The sequence below is a fragment of the Euleptes europaea genome, chromosome 8 (assembly GCF_029931775.1).
Source record: "Euleptes europaea isolate rEulEur1 chromosome 8, rEulEur1.hap1, whole genome shotgun sequence".
NCBI lineage: Eukaryota > Metazoa > Chordata > Lepidosauria > Squamata > Sphaerodactylidae > Euleptes > Euleptes europaea.
Window position 1 is genome coordinate 21,830,666 of NC_079319.1, and position 23,177 is coordinate 21,853,842.

The 23,177-nt window shown below is 42.5% G+C and overlaps 1 protein-coding gene across 1 annotated transcript in view; it reads left to right on the forward strand.

Annotated features, from left to right (window-relative positions):
* Positions 1–23,177, forward strand: part of LOC130481913 (nardilysin-like) — a 51,981-nt gene that overhangs the window by 24,529 nt on the left and 4,275 nt on the right. The window contains exons 15-28 of the mRNA XM_056854699.1: positions 212–316; positions 716–839; positions 1,228–1,314; positions 2,877–2,996; positions 6,176–6,227; positions 7,912–8,062; positions 11,365–11,492; positions 12,053–12,215; positions 12,395–12,426; positions 14,157–14,295; positions 15,889–15,936; positions 17,412–17,464; positions 19,400–19,483; positions 21,847–21,937. Of these exons, the coding sequence (XP_056710677.1) occupies positions 212–316; positions 716–839; positions 1,228–1,314; positions 2,877–2,996; positions 6,176–6,227; positions 7,912–8,062; positions 11,365–11,492; positions 12,053–12,215; positions 12,395–12,426; positions 14,157–14,295; positions 15,889–15,936; positions 17,412–17,464; positions 19,400–19,483; positions 21,847–21,937 (1,377 nt within the window). The remainder of the gene's footprint in view (positions 1–211; positions 317–715; positions 840–1,227; positions 1,315–2,876; positions 2,997–6,175; positions 6,228–7,911; positions 8,063–11,364; positions 11,493–12,052; positions 12,216–12,394; positions 12,427–14,156; positions 14,296–15,888; positions 15,937–17,411; positions 17,465–19,399; positions 19,484–21,846; positions 21,938–23,177) is intronic.

Sequence of the window (23,177 nt, forward strand, 5' to 3'; positions counted from 1 at the left end):
AGGCGGAAAGTCAGAAAGTTCCCTTCTGCAAGCACAGCTGTGCTTATTTATTTTGCTTACTTCACTTATTCCACACTTTTCTCCCCAATGGGACCCAAAGTGGCTCCATTTTATGTAGCATGTGATCCACAGTGTTAACTAAACACCCCAAGCCCACCAAGTGCTTCAAGTCTTTTTGATGATGACTGCACTGTGTTTTCCTTGCCTTCAGACTGGCCCAATTGAATACGTAGAAAGTGTTTGTGAAAATATGCATCTATTTCGGAAGGAGGACTTGTTGATAGGAGATCAGCTGTTAACCGAATACAATCCAGAAGTAAGTAGGAACCATCTGTGTTTGGGAAGAAAAAGTTACATGCAAATATCGCCCTAGTATTCTAACAAAACAAAAAAATCAGTCTTGGTTAACTTGTACATATCTAGATTTTTAAAATTAATTTTCCATACAGAAAGCCACCACTCAAACAAACAATAACAAACCTTTTTAAAAACAAACATAGAAACAATATAATAAAAAATACATAAAGATGAATCAGATATCTGGATCTTTTCAGAGCTAGAAATGGGTCTCAACCTTTGTCTTTTGCTCTTTTAGGACATGTCCACATCCTCTCAGTTTCCTGTCTTATTTCATACCCAGAAATGCAGTAAGGCCATAGGTCAATGTAAAGGTGCATGGTTCGCATGTGATCTAGTATTTGGTATCTCCCCATAGGTAATTTCTGATGCTGTTAACCACCTCACCCCCCAAAAAGCCAACCTTTTCCTGTTATCTCCTGCCCATGAGGGAAAGTGTCCCTTGAAGGAAAAATGGTTTGGGGCCCAATACTCTGTATCAGGTAAAACAATTTTGCCTTGAAGTCTTTATAGAGTTATGCTAGCTTCTGCAGTCATTAAAAGCAGTGAGGGATTCAGTGATACTGTAGTGAGGGCAGATTCTTAGTTCAATTCAAAATGCGGAAGGATTGGAGAAATGTGCTGCTCCATAGCTACCTCCCACACATATTAGAAGAGAGTCACAGTAATTCTTCTGCTTTGGAAGTTATATGGGATGGAGATGGGAAATATAGCTGTGCACCTCTCCCATCCAGCTAGGGTTTCAGCCAGGCTTGTTTCAATGTCAAGTGGTAGCTTCTGAGTCATCTTTAATTCTTGACATAGATCACCCTATGCTAAATAACTCATTGAGTGATGGCCAGCTAAGTCCATATTCTTTTGTGTCCACAGATATTGATGAATCTTGGAGCAACCTCTGGGACACTGACTTCCCATTAAATCCAGATTTACACCTGCCTGAAGAAAACAAATATATAGGTTGGTGCTATGGAAAGAATATTCTGTCTTACTAGTTGAGCCATTGTGGGTACATTGACAGAACTGAAGCTGGGAGACCCATTCAGACTCAGCTCTACCATTAACCAATATGATGGTCTTGGATTAATCATTTCATACGTTGTTACTCCCCACCCCCAAATCCACATAACTGTGACATAAAGTTTTTAATGTACGTGATGTTCTAAAAATACCATAGATCAATGGCCAAGTTTACACATGTATCAAGTGATGACTGCAGCATCCTAAGCCTACCACGCATGTACAAGGGTATTTGTGCACACATACCTCACTCCACCTCTCCAGCTGGCCAGTTTGATGCCTCCAGATGCTGCAGGGCTTCTGACAGCTAGCGCTGATAGCTATTTTGCCTTGAGCCTAATGAGGCTTCTGGGCTGCTGGCCCACTTGTCTGTCTGCCATGTAGGACAGCTCTATGTGTCAGGGAGACATGTAAGGGCACCACCAGGCATGGCGGCTCTCACCACAGCACTCCCAAGGGTATGAGATTTTGTCACTGTGGTTTCCTCTAGGTAGGTGACATGGCAGAGCAATAAGCTCAGTTAACCAACACATTTGGTTCATGGGCACCACCCATTCTTGTCATCAATATTTAACACAATTCTATCTTTAGGTGCATTTAGCTCATATACATGCTCCATGTTTCCCACTATGTTCCATGTTTCCCTCCGTTGAAGATGTAGAAGATGGTTAAACTTAACAAGGCTTTTTCAGTGGCGGCACCAAGGTTGAATTCTCCTTCTGGAGAGGTCCATCCTTTACTCTAAACCTTTATGGTGGTGGAAAGTGTCATCAAGTTGCAGTCGACGTATGGTGATGCCATGCGGTTTTCATGGCAGGAGACATTCAGAGGTGGTTTGCTATTGCCTGCCCCTGTGTTGCAACCCTGGATTTCCTTGGTGGTCTCCCATCCAAGTTCTAACCAGGGCTGACCTTGCTTAGCTTCTGAGATCTGATGAGATTGGGCTAGGTTGTGCTATCCATGTCAGGGCAAACTTTATACATTAGTTTTTGCTGGTTGATCTAACCGTATGTATTTTTCTGGCAAGGCCATAATAAAGTTGTTTGTTTTGTTTGTTTTTATACATTAGTTTTTCACCTGCCATTAACTGAGGCAAGGCTTTTTTTTCCCCTGAGGAATGGTGTCCTGGTCAAATGCTCCACCTTCTTCAATTTCTGTTGTTATATTTTTCCTGTTTTATGTAAATATTGTATGGATTTTAGTTTTATTTAAGCTGTTTTATGGATCAGAGACATAAAAAACAGATATTTTAAACAGGGAAAAAAGAATTTGGTTTGTATTGCTTTATAATAAACACTTGCTTTATAATAACTGGTATACAGGAGAAAGACACCTATTTTGCAGATTAGGAGCAGTTATTTGCAACTCTGCATTTCTTCAAAGAAGCAGGAATTAGTTGCTTCCCTTTACTTAGTAATACAAGATGCTTTCTTGACATTCAAGGGCATGGATGAGCACAGGTGTCAAATTTAGCAACACTTCTATCTTTATCCATATATTAGCCACAGATTTCTCTATGAAGAAATCAACTGATCGTAGCACCAACTACCCACGCAAGATATTGGATACACCCCGGGGCTGCCTGTGGTACAAAAAGGACAATAAATTTACCATCCCCAAAGGTAAAAGTCAGTTGCTTGTGTATTCATGCATACGTGTAACAAATGCTTGCATCTGCAAGTGTAGTAGAAGTTGCTGTTTTCCATATCAGCTTAAAAGGGCAGCAGAGCCTTTTGTTTGCCACTGAAGCAATCAGCACTCTGGAGAGCTCTTACTGATACAAACGGACCTTAGCAGGAACTGACAAAAGGGGAGTTAGAACGTAAGAGTTCCAGATGACACACAGAGAAATCAAAAGGAGTGCTGAGCAGGAAGCTAAAAGAAAAGGGACTCCACCTGGAGCTTGGCACTGGGAGAGAGGACTGCATAGGCTCTCTGTCTTCTCCATGGGTATCTGATGAGGTTCATAGAATCATAGAGTTGGAAGGGACCACCAGGATCATCTAGTCCAACCCTCTGCCCAATGCAGGAAATTAACAACTACCTCCCCCCACATCCCCAGTGACCCCAACCCTCCCCCCGCCATGCAGGATCCCACAATCAAAGCACTCCCGACAGATGGCCATCTAGCCTCTGCTTAAAGACCTCCAAAGACGGGGACTCCACCACCCTCCGAGGCAGCACATTCCACCATCGAACAGCCCTCATCGTCAGGAAGTTCTTCCTAATGTTTAAGTGGAATCCCTTTTCTATTAGTTTAAATCCATTACTCCGTGTCCTAGTCTCTGGAGCAACAGAGAACAAGCTAGTTCCCTCATCAACATAACATCCCTTCAAATATTTAAACATGGCTATCATGACTCCCCTCAACCTTCTCTTCTCCAAACTAAACAAACCCAACTCCCTAAGTCTCTCCTCATAGGACATGGATTCCAGACCTTTGACCATTCTGGTCGCCCTCCTCTGGACAGTCCAACTTGTAAACATCCTTCTTAAATTGTGGAGCCCAAAACTGGACACAGTATTTTAAGTGAGGTCTGACTAATGCAGAATACAGTGGTAGTATTACTTCCCTTGATCTAGACACAATACTCCTATTGTTGCAGCCCAGAATTGCATTGGCCATCTTAGCCGCCATATCACACTATTGACTCATGTTCAGTTTGTGGTCCACTAAGACTCCCAGATCTCTTTCACATGTACTGTTGTCAAGCCAACTCTCTCCCATCCTGTACCTGTGCCTTATGTTGTTTCTGCCTAGGTGAAGTACCTTACACTTCTCCCTATTGAAATCCATTTTATTACTTATGGCCCAGGTTAAAGTGGTCTATTACACTGTGCTGGCTTTAACATGTATTTACAGTTGGCCACTTGTTAGTCAACCTAGAGTCAGCATTCCTGCTATCTGGAGTGGAATGGGTGTCAGCATAGCCAAAGATGCTCCCACAGCACTCTACACAATAGGTATAAATTGTGCCCTCATGGTCAGAGCTATCCTGTCCTTGGGGGATGTGCCTTTGGTATGCTGTGTAATCATGTGATCTGCCACAAGCTTGATACCCCCATTTTGTAGCCACTTCCTGTAGTGCAATCCCATACCTTCTATTCCTCGGCTCCCCCATCAACCAAAAGAGGGACTGCAGCCAAGAAATCAGAAGGAGATTGAGACTGGGAAGGGCAGCCATGAAGGAGCTAGAAAATATGTTGAAGTGTAAGGATGTGTCACTGACCACCAAGACTAGATTAATTCATGCCATTGTATTCCCTATTGCTATGTATGGGTGTGAAAGCTGGACAGTGAAGAAAGCTGATAGGAAGAATATAGATTCCTTTGAAATGTGGTGTTGGAGGAGAGTGTTACGGATTCCGTGGACTGCCAAAAAAACAAATCAGTGGGTTCTAGATCAAATCAAGCCTGAACTGACCCTAGAAGCTAAAATGACTAAACTGAGGCTATCATATTTTGGTCACGTCATGAGACGACAAGAGTCACTGGAAAAGACAGTCATGCTAAGAAAAGTTGAGGGCAGCAGGAAAAGAGGAAGACCCAACAAGAGATGGATTGACTCAATAAAGGAAGCCACAGCCTTCAATTTGCAAGATCTGAGCAAGGCTGTCAAAGATAGGACATTTTGGAGGACTTTCATTCATGGGGTCGCCATGAGTCAGAAGTGACTTGACGGCACTTAACACACACATGCACAATCCCATACCACTGTGGAGTGTGTGCAAATGGCACAGCTAAATAGGAAAGGAGGGTCCCGCCCTCTTAACTGACACCCTGCCACAAGGAAGAAGAAGAGCTGAAGAAGAAGAGCTGGTTTTTATACCCCGCTTTTCTCTGCCTTTAAGGAGTCTCAAAGCAGCTTACAATCACCTTCCCTTCCCCGCCCCACAACAGACATCTTGGGAGGTAGGTGAGGCTGGGAGAGCTTGTAGAGAACTGTGACTAGCGCAAGGTCGCCCAGCTGGCTTCATGAGTAGGAGTAGGGAAACCAACTCGGTTCACCAGATTAGAGTCTGCTGCACACATGGAGGAGTGGGGAATCAAGCCCAGTCCTCCAGATTAAAGTCCACTGCTCTTAACCACTACACCATGCTAGATGTCAGTTGCATGAAAGGGCTCACCTGTTTCCATGGGTTGCTTTACTCACATAAACTCCACAGAGAATAACATCCAACTAGGGTATATGAAGTTGAAAGTACTAAAGAGTGCACTTTTAGGCCACTTTCAATGCATTTTAGCAGTCATTTGCAAGTGGATTTTCCCATTTCACACAGTAAAACACAGTTGTAGTATGAAACGGGAAAATCCACTTACAAAAGATTGCTAAAGTGCATTGAAAGTGGCCTGAAAGTGCATTATTCAGCATGTGTGAAAGGCCCCTTGGATTGCAACAGAAGACTAAAAAAACGGAGTAGAGTAGATGTTTCCACACAGAACCCAGAATCTCCCAATTGCTTTTGGATCAGGCAAAGCACTTTCCTTTATAAAAGAGCTGTATTTTGAGTGGATCTTTATATATTTTAGACTTAATGTCATCTATGTTATCTATGGTGTTTTGAGGAGGAATTCAAAGGAAGTATGAAAGCAGGTTCAACCACCTGGGTGCTCTGGTAGGAGCCATGGACATAAGGGCCAACAAGAGCAAATGATAAAAAATTGTGTAAAGGAAGATAAATATGTATCATCATAGCAAAAAAACTATATAGATGCAAGAAGCCACAGGCCATCAGGAGCAAGCTGGGTGTGCAGTTATGATTCTTCTGTTCTTTTCCATTCCATTTCTTTTCCCTTCAGCTTTCGTCTGTTTCCACCTTGTCTCTCCACTGATACGGAACTCTGCAACACAGTAAGCATTGCTTTCCCCCTTTTTTACACCATTGTAAATGTTTGGAAAAATTGCAAACACTGTTGTCTGAATCAGAAATGTGAGGTTGATAAAACGTAGTCAACATCCCAAATGATTTTGGAGAGTGGGGAAAATAGTTTAAAATACATATAACGTTTGGGCAGGTCTGGATGAACTATTTTGTTCAATAAAGTATTGGGCCCCCAAAAAAGATTGTGGCTAGTGCCATAGAGAAACCCCTTAGGAAACTGGCACTATTCCATCTGAATCTATAATACTAGCTACCACTAGGTCTTTTCATACTTAGGGCCTGATCTCCCATCATATGACAGAGGAAAATTTGTTGCATTCACACAAAAACATCTTAATGTATATCTTCTCTTGCCCCAAAATGTTTGTGCACTATACTGGCCCAGAGGACAGTCTGAAAGTACACTACGGTTCTAGTGCTAAAGCTAAGTAGGTCTAATTTTATAAAATGCATGGATGAGAGATTGCCTGGGAACTCTATTTAAGCAGTTCTGGCCTCTTTAGGATAAAAGCAGCATATCAGTGGAATGAATGAACAAATGAATAAACAAATGGATGGACAAATGCTAGCAGAGAAAAGAATGTGGCTAATAAGCCAGGATCAAATATGGCCATGCAATTATGAGTCACCAGAGGATCCCCATATCCTTCAATGTGGTCCCGCCTTTGGTGACTATCAGTTGTGACTATCTTAAAAAGCAAAAACTATACACTAGAACCGAATATCAAAGAATTTGGTCACTAACAGTTTCCACATTAAAACTAAAAGCTTTTTTTTAAACTAACCCAACCCTAATGCTTTCCCTGTTGTACAAATCTGACTCCCCTAAAAATCTACCTGTTCAAGCAATTATAAAGAATTATGAAGATGAGTCCCATGTTGCAGATTATGGCTTGGTCTGAAAAGACTGGTAACTACTGCTGTAGTAGAAAACAACAACAAAAGGGGGGGGAACCAAATGGAACTCAACCAAAATGCTGATTCCAAACCGAAGAGGTTGAGCTGAAAGTGCTAAAATTACAAATATATAAATTTTAATAAGGTGCACAATCAAGTTAAAAACATAAGGCCTCTCGCATAGGCAAGACTTTCACATTCAATCTATACAAACATAAACACCTGCGATGTACAATCTTACATTGACCAAAGTAGGATCCGAAAAGGACCAAACGCGTTTCGGCCTGAGAAGGCCTTCCTCAGTGGTCAGTCATAGAGTTATAATGTAGCACACAGCCTAATGATATAATTGTGTCATACTGAACAGTAAAAAATTTATAGAAGCCCTTCTGGTATAGTGAAGCTCCCTGTAAGTTTATTTATTCCTTATCTACTAGAACATGGCTTCCATGTCTCACCTTCTTTTACATGCCGGGCTCTTGAGGATGGGTATACATCAAGCAGTGCATTAGGTCAAAATACCAAATAATAGAACCAAAAATACCAAATAATAGAATAATCCTAAAACGTTGACTCTTCCTTTTTGATATTATAGGTAGCAGGGGTAGCTATAAACAGACTTTCGCACTGTTTGAAGTGCTGTCTGTGCAATGAACTGGCATTATACGGTTGACCATGTCTATATTTGTCTTCTAATCCATCAACGTTCTTTGGCCTCTTTTGTTATGCCATCAGTCACCTTTTTTCTGTTTCCAGTATGGCGCTTTTTGATACTTTTGAAAGTATCCTTACTCACAATCTTGCCGAACTTGCATATGAAGCAGATCTTGCTCAACTGGAATACAAAATTGAAGCCAAAGAACATGGCCTGGTCATTCGAGTGCAAGGCTTTAACCACAAACTACCAGTAAGTACTTTGTGAATCCCTCTTAATTCCAGTGAATGGCACTGTAAGCATCATGTAGGAGAAGGAATAAGACACAGAGCATATTCTTGTGAAATTGCCAGTTCCCTTGCTTTAGATGGATGATATCATATATGAATGTATGAAACTGTTCTCTTCCCATGTGATTGAACCACTCTGCAGGGCCGCCCATCCACTAGGTAGACCTCTGCTTTTTGCTTGGCTAGATTGAATGCTAACCCTTCTATGGTAATGCAGGGCAGAATTCTGAATATACCATAGACAGGATCTGCCCTTGCTCTTCTGGCTCTATTGACTCTATTGACTCTGGCTCTATTGACTTTTGGAATGCCGCTTTTATGAGGAACTTCAATCGCACTATATTTCCCCCCTTTTAATATACAAATCCAATGCCTCTGTGATTGACATAATGCCTTTTTTACTAAGCAACAGGGACCCAAGGCTACATTGTCAGTGGCAAGATTTGTTTCAGTCCTTATATCCCTCCAACACTAGATATATGCTGCTCAAGATCAATTGATCAAGGAGCTTCTAAGGGATAAAAGGAAAGGTAGACCTCTGCAATCACAGAGCGCAGGAGGCAAGGGGTAAGGAGAGTGGGCAGTTTTCTGCCTCTCTATGGCACAGAGGGGTGAGGATGGTGGGCAGCACCTTCCTCATGGTGCAAGGGGGTAGTTTGGTGGCCCTAACCTAGGCCAGTCCTGTTACTCTGGCCAGTAGTTGCACTCCAATGAAAGATCCTTCCAAGCCATTAGGGCTGTTGAATTAAAAAAAATTCGGTATCGTTCAGATTTGGCTGAATTCGGCCCGTTTAGATTCGGGATATGCCGAAGTCCGAACTCCCCCGCTTCGGGTCCGTGCAATTCGGCGGGAATTCAAAGTTCGGGGAAAAAATTCGGCCGAATAAAGCCATTAAAAACACAACCGCGCCTTTCCGCGGCTCTGGGGGGGCATTTTTGGGGGTAGAGGTCCCAAACTTTCAGCAGAGCTTCAAAGGACGTTTATTGAAAGACCCCCCAAGTTTTATAACGATTGGGACAGGGGGGGCTGAGATATGGGCCCCGAAAGGGGTCCCCCCCACCCTTAATGTGCATCTCTGAGCAGAGCTTGCCGCCCACGCACAAAGCTCCCAGCCCCGACAAACAGCTGAGAAGTTTGCAAAGCATTGCAACACAACTGCAAAGCAACACGACAGCAACACCTTTGCAACTGTGCAAAGCAACACCTGACACCTGGGAGTTTGCAAACCATGGAAAGGGACAGAGGCAGCTAGCTATGCATAATGAGCAGGAGGGGTGGAATTTCCCCTTTTGCATGGGACTCCAAATGCATTCTTTAAGTCACCATTTGAAAACTAGTTTTGAGCAAGCATCCAAATAGACCTAACCGCTCTTATGAATGAGGGAAAACCTGAAGACACACAACTGAAACCCCCCCTCAAACCAGGGAGAGAGAGACTCGAGGGGGAACACACACCCCAGGCAGAACCGGCAAAAGAAGGAACTGTGCAAGACACCATGGCCTGCTTCATCCATTTTCTAACTGCCACATACCCTGTTTGGTTTCTGAGACATTTATAGATACTGTCTGGAATGTTTCTATTTGCAATTCTACTTGTGTTTTTACATATCTGACAGCCCATTCCTGAGCTGAGGCGTATGGGGACAGTGGGGAAGAGGTGCAGTGGCGCCTCTTCCTAAGCCGCTCCCCATATGCCGTTAAACCAAAAAAAAAAAAAAGCCGTTTTGCAGCTTTTTCCTTTTTTTTTAAACTGGGGCCTTCTGCCCCATAGGGAATAGCGAGGCTGTGCCTGCTAAAAAGTAGGTGCAGAACCGCCATTCCCGGAGCCAGCGCAAGTGGCCCCAGCCCCACCCCCAGAATGCCCCCTTGCACCAGCATGGCCTCTCCATGCCATTGCTGGCACTACAGAGAGGCCGTGCCAGCGGAGGGGGGTGGCGTGGTCCCGTGGTGCTTGGCCGCCACCAGGACTGGCCTCGCGGCCGGCATGAATGCATGTAAACGTGTGATTACATGCATTTACGCTGGTGGCGAGGTCACGCCACCTCTAACAACTTTCGGCCCCATTCTCAGGAACGGGCTGTAAATGTGTCAGCAAGTCATGTTAACAATTACCAGCAATTCTTAACATTTTTAGATAAGAGTGGGTTATTTCAGGAAACAACATGTGCTTACGGTTAATCTTGGTGTTAGTAATTTACCACTGAGTATTAATATTTCTGAAGACATGCTCATAGATATCCAGACAAAGCTTAATTAAACAATCATTTCACACATTTCAGATGTTTCTTTGATAAGTGCCCAACATCCATCCTCACTTCTATCACTGGCCTGTAAACATTGACTTGTATCAAGAAATATTGGCACATATCCAAAACCAGATTAATAGCAAAATCATTGTGGACATGTACTGGCCACATGCAAGGATTTCAAAGACAAATGACAAACCTATTCTGTTATTCCAACACTTTCCAACAAATATATACAAATGTAACTGCAGAAGATAAAGAGCTGAACTATACAAATTTGAACTATTGGCCACAATGTATTGGAAAAAAAACCAGGACACAGTATATTTGCAGTTAAGGACAAAAGAGTCAGCTTTATTATTGAGGTGATGCAAAGTAGGTTCCCCCAAACAACAGTCCACAAACCACTTCAGCTGCACGATACCTTGGCTACCAAAACCAGCAGTCCTACTTGTAAGTCCTGCTCCTATCCTATGAGTGTCCTTCCGTTCCCCCATTTCACTGAGATGTACCCCAGACTCTACCCTTATTCCGTATAATTCCACATTCATACTGGCCCTTCTACCATACAAAGATGCAGTTTAGCTTGACCAGGCTCTTTTCTTGACCCTCAAATCCATTCCACTGACTCCTTCACACATGTTCCTCAAATAAATATTGTAACCATGGGGCTGTGGCTCAGGTTTACTGATACCCCCCCATTCTTTTTTTGTTAATCTCTAAGATGCTCCTGGACTGGAGTCTAGCTGTTCTACTGAAGATCAACACAGCTATGGTCTGAAATTATCTTTAAGGTTTTCTTCCTTGCTAAACATTATTACTAAATATATCAGTATTCACTATGTTTCTGTAGTTTACCACAGCACACATCATATGACTCCTCTGCATTTGAGGGCTCTTCTACTTCTGCTTATTCCTATGAATTTTAGAGTACCTGGGAGGAGATGTGTGTTAGTCCTTTATTGGACAAAAACGATCTCATTAATGATAGCATTATTTCCCTTTCCCCCCTCCCAGCTGCTCTTTCAGTTGATTATTGACCACATATCTGACTTCAGTGTCCCGCCAGCAGCCTTCCAGATGATAACTGACCAACTGAAAAAGACATATTTTAACTTTCTCATCAGCACAGAAACACTGGCAAAGTGAGTACCTTTTGGGAGATAAGGAGAAAAGTCATACAGTGTTAAGAATTCAGTGATATACATTTGTCTCTCCACAGAATATATGCAGGAAGAGCCACACTGGATCACATCAAAAGGCCATCTAGTCCAGCATCCTTTCCCCAATAATTGCTAACCTGATGCCCCAGGGAAGACAACAGGCAGGGCATGAAGGCAATCGCCATCCCTTACTGCTTCGGGGAAGACCCATGTTGGCCTAATAATACTTACTGCAGTAGACCATCTCTTCTGACCATGCTGGAGCAATTTTGCCAGTTCCTCTCACTACAGGCTGTCTTTGCCCTCCATTGTGCTGGAGAGATTCCTTGGTATCCATAAGCAGAATACCATGGGGCACAATGAGAGAGGGGAGTGGGAAAGTTCTATTCCATGGGCTGTGCTCTGTGATCTCCATTTTGGGTCCAACCCACTATCTTCCTGGTACTTTCTGTTCTTCGGTATGATGATAGTACTTAGAGCTCAGGGTGACATTTTATAAATGTTCATGCCTTTACTGATGTGTCTTTTCCCTGGGCTTACAGAGATCTACGGCTGTCAATACTGGAGCATGGCAGGTGGTCTTTGATAGACAAATATGAGGTTTTAAATAATGGTCTTCCCATAGACGCTCTGCTAGAATTTGTGAATGCTTTCAAATCTCGCTTGTGGGTTGAGGGACTTATCCAAGGAAATTTCACACGCAATGTAAGTACAGAATTTGGGTTCTATTTTCATTGAAAGCAAACACTTAGCATTTGTGTGGCTCATTATATTTTCATTATACCACAAAAGACCATTATTGACCCCTTTCCGTTATTTTGTGTGGCTGCATGGAAGAAAAGTCCCTTTCACCTAAATAAAACTCTTTACCATTTATCTCCTAGGAAGCAAAGGAGTTTCTGGACTATATTGTCGAGTGAGTATTTGTGGATGACTCTTTCAATTTGAGGTAATGCAAGACAGTCCTGAGGGGAGAAAAATACCATGGTGCATTTTTTGAATCTTTTTGGAAAGTCCATCCCTTTTTAACTTTTAATAAATGGCACTCATGGGAACTTGAAATATGTAAGTAAAAAATAATAAAAGACTGTTATAAACAATCTAATATTGCACATTAAATTTTATCAACATCAGAGGAAAATGGAGCCTCTGTGTTTGTAGCTTAAGTACATTACAAGTATTATGAAAGATTTTTTTAAAAATTGAAATCATCTTCAGAATTGCACAATAAATCATTGATCAGCTTTCGGACATAAGGTAGGCAAACATAAGAAATGAAGTCACATTGCCTTTAATGACTGAGAATTAATCCCATGTTTAGAAGTATGGGATTAATTTTTACCGCTGAATCTAATAGGACTCCGAAAAGTATAACTTGTGTTGTGAAAATTCTTTTTTTTCTTTCAAAAATGAATGTAAGGGCCTTAATTTAGCAAAAAATAGGCAATTTTACATTCCATTGATTTCAGTTAAGACAAAGAGATAGATAACTCTCCCATTTAAATCAACAGTATTTAAAGGTACTTAATTTGGCCTAGATCATGTTCAAACTACTTTTCTCCTTCAGCATTAAATACTGTTGTATGTGATACTGATCATGTCAATAACCTGTCCCCAAAGACACAGCGACAGCAATGAGGGATTGTCACATATCTCAATGTAGTCCTCTTTCTTTTCCTCTCCCTTTGTCAGCATATATATTTAAACAATTCAACAGGTCTCCAGGATCAGAGGAGCATGCATATTATATGAGGTGCTGTGGAACACAGGCAGGACAATGCTGCTGTACTCATCTTGTTTGTGGGCTTCCTAGAGGCACATGGTTGGCCATTGTGTGAACAGACTTCTGGACTTGATGGACCCTGGTCTGATCCAGAATGGCCTTTCTTATGTTCTTAACAGACAGTGGGCACCTTGTTTCATCTTCTGTCTTCCTGTAGAGCCCTCACCTCCATTGTGCAAGTTATTTATGCTTGAAGCTCAACCCATCATAATTTTTAGCCAAATGAGAGGAAGGGCTGTATGGAAGGCATGAGTATACCTCTCAATCCCAGTATAATAGTTGGGTGTGCCCACGCTGAGTAGGTAGGGCCAATCAAGGCAATATGGCAATTCCTCCATGAATGGTGCTGTGTCCAGAGTCAGTTAGACCATGTGATTTTAGTTTAGGAAAGAAATTTTCCATTGTTCTGGAAGAGCCTGGATAGTTATTGAGTCCTATTGCTGAATCTCTTCCACCCAAACACCCTGAATGAGAACAATACATCCTATGAGCAAATTGCACTGTAGCCATGCTACAAAAGCAGCCTAATGTACATATTTAACAGCTCGTTCAAGTCATGTAATCCTCATCCTGATCTCTGATTATCCACTTGTGGTTATAAACAGGCTATGGGACTTGAAGGCATGTATGCAGCAACCTTGCTGAAGCTCAGCAAATGTGGGTCTGGTCCATGTTTGCTTGAGAGATCTTCTGAGAACCTTTAGTTCCATGAAGTCTTGCGTTCATCGAAGAAAGAAAAGCGGGGGGGGGGGGACATGAAATAAATAAGCACCAGTGTGAACAGTGAGACTGGAAAAAGTCTATTTGGCTTTGAAGAACTGGTGGTGGTGGTTCATCCCTATGCTTTTTATTATTCTCTTCAGAAAACTGAAGTTCGTTCCACTTGAACACCCGTGTCCAGTACAGTTCCGGGTGATAGACCTCCCAGTTAGTCACTACCTGTGTAAAGTGAAATCCCTTCACAAAGGTGATGCAAACTCCTTGGTCACTGTCTACTACCAGGTAATGTGTTGCTGATCTGGGTCTATTAATCTTGGCGGTGTGTTTGTCGAGTCAATGGTACTTAGAGACTAAAATACATTTTGGAGAGTTTAGAAACTCCCAGTTTGTTCCTCTATGAAGCCATTCTGAGCCCGACTGTTGTTAGGAAAGAGCAGGATAAAAACTGAATCAATAATAATATTACAAGTTTGGGCAAACTCTACTCCAAAATTTGACTGATACCTGCCTGCTCCAACCTTCTCTGCCACCAGTTTCCTTCTTTCCCTTCTTTACCCATACCTTGAGAAAGTGAGGTGAACTATTGGCAAGGAAGGTTGGGGAGGGAAGGTGCCAAAGCAGGTGCTCTCTGGAGAGGCAGCACATAATTTTATAAAAATAAAGTAGGCTAATTATAGCAAAGGGCCCATCTCTAACTCTCCAGCATTTGTGGTGATAAAGCATCCAAGGATGCTAAGAAGCCTCCATTGCTTCTGGCAATGCTGAGCTCTTCTTGGCTCAGTTAGTAAAGCCACTAAGCCAGTGTGGTGTAGTGGTTAAAGTGTTGGACTAGAATCTGGGAAAGCTAGGTTTGAATCCACGCTCCGCCATGAAAGCTTGCTGGGTGACTTTGGGCCAGTCACACCCTCTCAGCCTAACCTACCTCACAGGGTTGTTGGGAGGAGAGGAGAATGATGTAAACCACTTTACGTCCCAATTTGGGAGCAATATGGGATATAAATAAAATAAAAATCAACACTAAAGGCCTTTCCAGAAGAAATGGAGGCTTAGCAACATCCTCCAAGGCCTATTTTTGATCACCACAATCTATGAGATGTTCAAAATGGACCCCATTGCCCTCTCTGGCTTTTCTGGCACTCAGTTCTTCTTCTCCTGCCCTTGAAAAGTAAGTTTGGGAAAGGAGGAGAGGAGGAATACTGGTGAGAGTGGATAGTTAGCAGGGAAGCACTCTTGGAGTTTTAGAGAACCCTCAGGAAAAAAGCTCAAGAATCCTCTGGAAGAACTTGGAAAAATGGAGCATATTTAAGTAGAGTTAGGGAGGTTGACCATCTCCAGAAGTGGGATTCTTGTTCAAGTTTATATTCACTGCCCCCCTCCTCAGCTGTATAAAATGTTCTCGAATTCCTGGAATCATAATGCACCTCCTGGAGTAAGTATGCAAAGTATATTCTAGACCACACATTGGCAGTTTGCGTGGGACAAAAGAGATACCCCACATTTTTTACTGCCCTCTCAATGGAACTGACAGCATGACCTAGAATGTAAGAGTTCCTCAGAGAATGTCTCAGAGTGGAAGCAATTCCCTGAAGGGCAGGTAGTTTGAAAAACATAGCCCTTGGGCTGTTCACATGTTACAAACTCCTCATGTGCCTGAGAGTCCTGTTGATGAGATGTGCTCATTCCCTGCTCGGAATTCCCAGGTGTGCAGGGTCCAATTCAGATCAGAACCACAGTGCACATGGAAGGGGGCTTGTGCCTCTCTCCTGAAACCGCTTTCCTGGATTGATTATTGCAGCAGCTAGAAAACTGGAATGAAACTCTATGCTTAATAGAAAAATCACTAACCTACTCTCACCTCTCTCTCTTTTATTTTAGACTGGTGCTAGGAGTTTAAAAGAATGTACGCTCATGGAATTGCTTGTGGTATGTTTTGATGCTCTCCTTAATGTGCACCTTCAGAATTTGAGTATTCAGTGTTTACATCTCATCTCATTTGGGATCATAGCCATTCGGGAGCAATGACTAGCTCTTGCTAACTGTTGAGCACACGCTTAGTCTTTGCCTGCGTGAAGATACAATGCCAAGATTACTCAGGTGAACAGCTTGACCTTGGGCTCTTTCCATAAAACATGCAAGATTATACGTTTGAAAGGCCAGTTATTAATATGGGAAAGTGCTGTGAAGTCACAGCTGACCTATGGGCTGTAGGGTTATCAAGGTAATAAACAAACGGAGGTGTTTTGCCATTGCCTGCCTTTGTGTAGCAACCCTGGACTTCCTTGGTGGTCTCCCATCCAAGTATTAACCAGGATCAGTCCTGCTTAACTTCCTAGGTCTGATGAGATTGGGCTAGCCTGAGACTTCCAGTTCATTATGAATATGTGTGTGTTAAGTGCCGTCAAGTCACTTCCGACTCATGGCGACCCTATGAATCATTGTCCTCCAAACTGTCCTATCTTTGACAGCCTTGCTCAGATCTTGCAAATTGAGGGCTGTGGCTTCCTTTATTGAGTCAATCCATATCTTATGAATGTGTGTGTGTTAAGTGCCGTCAAGTCGCTTCCGACTCATGGCGACCCAATGAATGAAAGTCCTCCAAAATGTCCTATCTTTGACAGCCTTGCTCAGATCTTGCAAATTGAAGGCTGTGGCTTCCTTTATTGAGTCAATCCATCTCTTGTTGGGTCTTCCTCTTTTCCTGCTGCCCTCAACTTTTCCTAGCATGACTGTCTTTTCCAGTGACTCTTGTCGTCTCATGACGTGACCAAAATACGATAGCCTCAGTTTAGTCATTTTAGCTTCTAGGGTCAGTTCAGGCTTGATTTGATCTAGAACCCACTGATTTGTTTTTTTGGGCAGTCCACGGAATCCGTAACACTCTCCTCCAACACCACATTTCAAAGGAATCTATTTTCTTCCTATCAGCTTTCTTCACTGTCCAGCTTTCACACCCATACATAGTAATAGGGAATACGATGGCATGCATTAATCTAGTCTTGGTGGCCAGTGACACATCCTTACATTTAAGAATCTTTTCTAGCTCCTTCATGGCTGCCCTTCCCAGTCTTAATCTCCTTCTGATTTCTTGGCTGCAGTCTCCCTTTTGGTTGATGGTGGAGCCAAGGAATAGAAAGTGTTGAACTATTTGAATTTCCTCATTGTCAACCTTAAAGTTGTGTAATTCTCCTGTAGTTATTACTTTTGTTTTCTTGATGTTCAGCTGTAGTCCTGCTTTGGCACTTTCTCTTTTAACTTTCAGCAGTAGTCGTTTCAATGAATATAGATTGCTTTAATTGTTTTAATGAAAATAGACGTGGTGCTTTGAATTTTATTGTTGCCATGGTGTGTGTTGTTTGGATCAAGCTAAATGTTCACATAGAAATCATATGGCATTTCAGATGTACATGGAGGAGCCGTGTTTTGATTACCTGAGAACCAAGCAAACCCTGGGGTGAGTTTGCTGCTTGCAGAAAGCCTTGAAGTTAACATGAGGATCGCTGGGTACTTAATTGGTGTGAGCACTCCTTATCATTTAGTAATGGATATATATGAAGCCACATTTCAAATTGAGAATACCAGCTTCTCATAGGTCACTTTATTCTCCAGATACCAGTTTATGCAGCTTAGAACAATCCAAACCTTATAGATTATTGGGCTCTACAATAAAGATAAGAGCCCCATGGCGCAGAGTGGTAAGCTGCAGTACTGCAGTCAAAAGCTCTGCTCACGACCTGAGTTCGATCCCGACGGAAGTTGGTTTCAGGTAGCCGGCTCAAGGTTGACTCAGCCTTCCATCCTTCCGAGGTCAGTAAAATGAGTACCCAGCTTGCTGGGGGTAAAGTGTAGATGACTGGGGAAGGCAATGGCAAACTACCCCGTAAACATAGTCTGCCTAATAAATGTCAGGATGTGACGTCACCCCTTGGGTCAGTAATGATCCGGTGCTTGCAGAGGGAACTACCTTTACCTTTTCGATAAAGGTATCATCAAATAGGAAGAGCTTCAGGTATATGGAGCACTTGAGATTGGATTGGTCATTGATTGAAGAGAAGACTGACTGACAAATGTGTTTCCTGAAAGAAGCAGATTTTGGTTCTTTGAGTATCCAGAATGCATAGGAAGTAGCTATACAATAACGATTATGAAGCATAGTCATTGGCTTAAATCCAGGACAGTGCTTCCAGGGGTGGAAGGACGTCTGCCTGTGGAACACAGCTTTCTTGCCTCCTCCCTCCCACTGTGGCCCAAATAGGCCCCTGACATGCTGCTCCTGCAGAAGGGGTTAGGGAATGAGACAATTGTGTGCCATGGGCAGAAATCCTTCCACCCAAAGAAATGCTGCATGGATCCATGGATTGGATCCATGGTATGGGTTCTCTTCCTTACCATCACCCCAGAGACTTATGAATTGTCCTTTATTGTTTTTCTGTCCCACACCTAAGATTATGAGGAATCCACCAGAAACTATTTATATAAGGGAGAATATGGCACAAGAGAGGCTTCATGAAATTAAAACTCAAAACGGTTTTATTTTTCTCTTTTGAGGAAAATGGTAAAGTCAGGTTGGCAGGTAACACAAGAGGAAGGAGGAAACTTAGGATAGTTATAAACAATAGATATTTTGTAATCAGAATGAGATAGAGAACACTTGGCTGTCACTGCTTAGTTGAACAGGCATAAGCTTCTTGGAAACAATATTTCTAATGTTGGTGGAGTTAGGAATAAAACACAATTTCTCAGTTTTCTTCCTTAAAACTGGTTAGAGATCACCCCCTTTTCTTTGAAGCTATCTCCTTAGGGAAGGACACTCAATTCACTTCCCACACACAGGATCCTTCTTGATCCTATACAACTGTGTTCCTCTCACTCCAGCTGGCAACCTCTAACAGTCAGCTTTTAACTGTCATTCTCCAGCTACAACCTGTAGAGTTCTCTGGGTTGTTGTTTTTTAACCTCCCATCACTCAAGGTTCCATTAAAAGGACAATACACTAGCATTCAGCGGTCCATCACAGTTATCTATCCAGCAGATTGGACATTTGAACTATTGTCTCCTAGGTCCAGGTCTGACACTCTAACCACTTTAGAACATTGTTTGAATGGAATGAAGAGCTCAATGGCATTTGGTCCTGACCAGATTGATAAAAGTGTTAAACCTTCTCTCTCCCCTTTAGGCTGCTGTCAGGTATAATGGCTATAATGACATTGTTTAAGCAATAATTTTAATGGTACTATCCAGAAGTCTACTAAGCCTGGCTTTCATATTTGTTAAATATGCATGAGGGGAAACAGATTTTGATGGATAGCTCCCACATAGTAATTAGTACTTACAGTCAAAATAGAATGACTTGTGCTAGTGGAATGTTATTCTTCTCCCTTGGTTTAAGCTACCATGTCTACCCTGCCACAAGAAACACGTCTGGGATCCTGGGTTTTTCTGTTACTGTAGCAACACAGGCAACCAAATATAAGTAAGTCTCCTATTAATTGTTTTAAAGAGCACAAACTTTAATGTTATTATTTCCACCCATGAGCTCTATGAATACTGATGCTTTTCACTGCTAAGACCAACATTTTTCTCAACTATGACACGCTCAACATATAAGATGTCAGGTTCCCCATAATTCTCTATAACTTAATGTTTCTGCTGCTGTCTTCCAATGTGCTAGAGAGACAAAAGGGAATGTGCCTTTACTGTGATATATTTCTACATACCACATGTGTGGCTACAATCCATATAAAGTTAGTTGTAACTAAGTCCCACTGAAATCAATTGAAGAAGTTAGTTGCAACTAAATTAAGTCCAAGAGCTTTCAATAGACTAATGACTAATTAAAATGACTAATTTTACTGGAACCCTGCTTTAAAACACTACTATGGAAGTGGACTTTGGAATACATAGCTCATACAATGCTCCACTTGGTAAGTTGGTAACAGTAGAAAGTGCCATCAAATCACAGCCAATCTAGGATGACCCCATTGGGTTTTCAAGGCCAGAGACATTCAGAGATGGCTTGCCATTGCCTGCCTCTGCATAGCAACCCTGGACTTCCTTGGTGGTTTCCTTTTCCTACTAACCAGGGCTGACCCTACTTAGCTTCAGATATTTTATGAGATCAGGCTAGCCTGGGCCATCTGTTTAAAATGTGCAAACTGGGAGTTCATAAAATATAACTGGGGAAGGGTAATTAATTGCTGGGAAGTCTTCTCCAACCACATCTCCTACTCTTAAGCTTGTAAGTCTTGTTTCACCCCTTTCCCCTTCTTTAACTGAATCTCAGCATTCCATGCTTCTCAACTTTCCTGGGAATGTTCAGTCCTTATCATGCCAGTCTGATGGTCCCCCACCCTTTTGACTTATTTACAAAGTCCTTTTTTCCTATTTACTCAGTAACTCCTCCATGTTTGCAGAAACCCAAAGATGTCTGCATGCCATCCATTTGCTGCCTTCATAATAGGCAGGCAGGCAGTCATTAAATTTATTATTAGAGGGAGTAAATTAGAGAGAGTAAATAGAGGGGATAAATTAGAGGTACTAGCTGGAGATCTCCTTGTATTACAACTGATCTCCAGCCGATAGAGATCAGTTCACCTGGAGAAAATGGCCACTTTGGCAATTGGACTCTATAGTACTGAAGTCCCTCCCCTCCCCGCCCTCTTCAGACTCCACCACAAAAACCTCCCGCAGGTGGCGAAGAGGGATCTGGAAACCCTGCACCTACTGCAGTATACTAGGATTGAGTGGCCAGTGCCGACAGGCATGGGTTTCCTGTACAATTGGGTACGTGATTCTCCCTCTACAGAAAAATTGGGGTAAACATCCTGTGGCAATGATAAGGGGTGATCTTCTTCTGTAACATACGAAGTGACACTCAGACCCAAATCAAAGTCTTTTACATCTGCATCTTGGCTTTGAAACAGCCTCAGCTGAGAAAGGGCCTGTTCCTATTCATGCAACACACCTGAAAAAACAAAGTTCTGGATAAAGCATCTTTTCATCTGTTTTTGTTAATCTTCTGGAAGACACCAAAAACTCAATTTCAGACACGTACAGCAGTCACTTACAGAATTTAAAACACCTGCTTCCTCTGTGGGTTCTTACAGCTTGAACTGAGTAGCTTTTGTAATTAATTAACTGAAAAAGACCAGTAGTATAGGTTCTTGCCTCTGGAAATGTGTTCAGCAGTGGGAGTCTAAAAAATCTGAGTGTCTTTATAGTCAGGCGATACAGTTAAGATGCATTTTCAAGTGATGCGTTTTTTTGAATGAAAGCTGGAATTTGAGGAGGGGGCATAAACATATTTCTGAGGGGGCATTGCCCCCACATGCCACCTGTAGTTATGTGCCTGCCTTAACCCCTTCCTACCACTGCTGCAGCTCCAAACCAAAATTTCCCTCCACAGTTGCTTTGTAACATTCAAAAATAGATTGGGAGGTCCAATTCAGCCTCATCCCCCCCAACCCAAGGTTTCTTGACATGAACTTCATATGCACAAATTTGATGTGACAACATGCTGAAATCTGTCACACCATACCCACACAAATACCTTGCACATGAAGTTCTGCTCAGGTGAGTTTCAGTACAGTGAGCCTGTGACTCCAGTCTGAAACAAAACAACAGTAAAAATCAACTTTGTTCATTTCCAGGGACTAACGTAGCATTTTATCAATTCATCTTTATTGCTGTATAATTTTTTACTGGTCTGACTGACAGTATTAATACATTTTGATATCAATTCATCGGTTAAAAGCAAGGAAGCTAATCAAATACAGGAATCTTTGTTTATAGCCGTAATAATTACTGATCTTAATGATTGAACCTTAATTCGTTTAGCACTGAATTAGTCGATAGAAAAATAGAGGATTTCTTTGTCCGCTTTGAAGAAAAACTCCAAAATTTATCCGATGAGCAATTTACAGCTCAGGTAAGATCCTCAGTTTCTTGATATTCTGTGTTGCTCACTTGAGGCTGATTTAGTTAGTAGCTGACTTACAAGTTTTTACATATCGAACAACTGGAAGTCATATTGAGGGCAGGTAAGGTTGCGTTTGCATGTCTCAAGCTGCCCCATTTTGAAAGAGGTCAAATGCTCCCAGTAAAATATAAGATGGGTGTCCATTTGCCATTGGTCTGTCCATTTGCCATGGGCTGGCTTGTATTCTACCATACTGCTCAGCATGTATGGAGCCCCATGGCTCAGAGTGGTAAGCTTCAGTACTGCAGTCAAAACTCTGCCCACGACCTGAGTTCGATCCCAACGGAAGTTGGTTTCAGGTAGCCAGCTCAAGGTTGACTCAGCTCTCCATCCTTCCAAGGTGGGTAAAATGAGAACTCAGCTTGCTGGGAGTAAAGTGTAGACGACTGAGGAAGGCAATGGCAAACCACCCCATAAACATAGTCTGCCTAGTAAATGTCATGATGTGACGTCACCCCATGGGTCATGACTCGGTGCTTGCACAGGGGACTACCTTTACCTTTTTTACCTATGGAGACCAATATGCATTCCTCCAAGGAGGCTACTCCACATCAATTTCTTGCAAGGGAGGCTCTGCACCCTGGGGTCCATCACTTCTCAGCCCGTCCACAAGTCTGTCCCTCTGCTTCTCCATCTTTCAAGCAGTTGTTTTAGTGCATAGGTTGGACACAGCTAGCTTCTTCACTCAAAATCACTTCACCCACCTCACTACAGTCCCCACCCTACATGGCTTTGTTCCCACATATCCTATGATCCCCAGCATAGCCTCTTTGCAAGTTGAAGGGGAACCTCACCCTCCTCTTCATCAGTAGAAAAGCACCATATCGCTTTCTTTCTGTACTGTATCATTGTACAGTGTTGAATCTCGGTGAGATGTTTTGCTGGCATACCATAATTTTGTTATGCTGGTGCTCTGTTCCTAATCTGTTACTGCACAGGTGCTCCTGCCTATGCGTGCGTAAAGTGCCATCAAGTCGCAGCCGACTTATGGCAACCCCATAGGGTTTTCAAGGCAAGAGACTAACGAAGGTGGTGTGCCATTGCCTTCCTCTGCATGTCGACCCTGATATTCCTTGGTGGGCTCCCGTCCAAGTACTAACCAGGGCTGCCCCTGCTTATCTTTTGAGATCTGACGAGATCAAGCTATCCTGGGCCATCCAGGTCAGGTCTCCTGCTTATGAGGCACAGC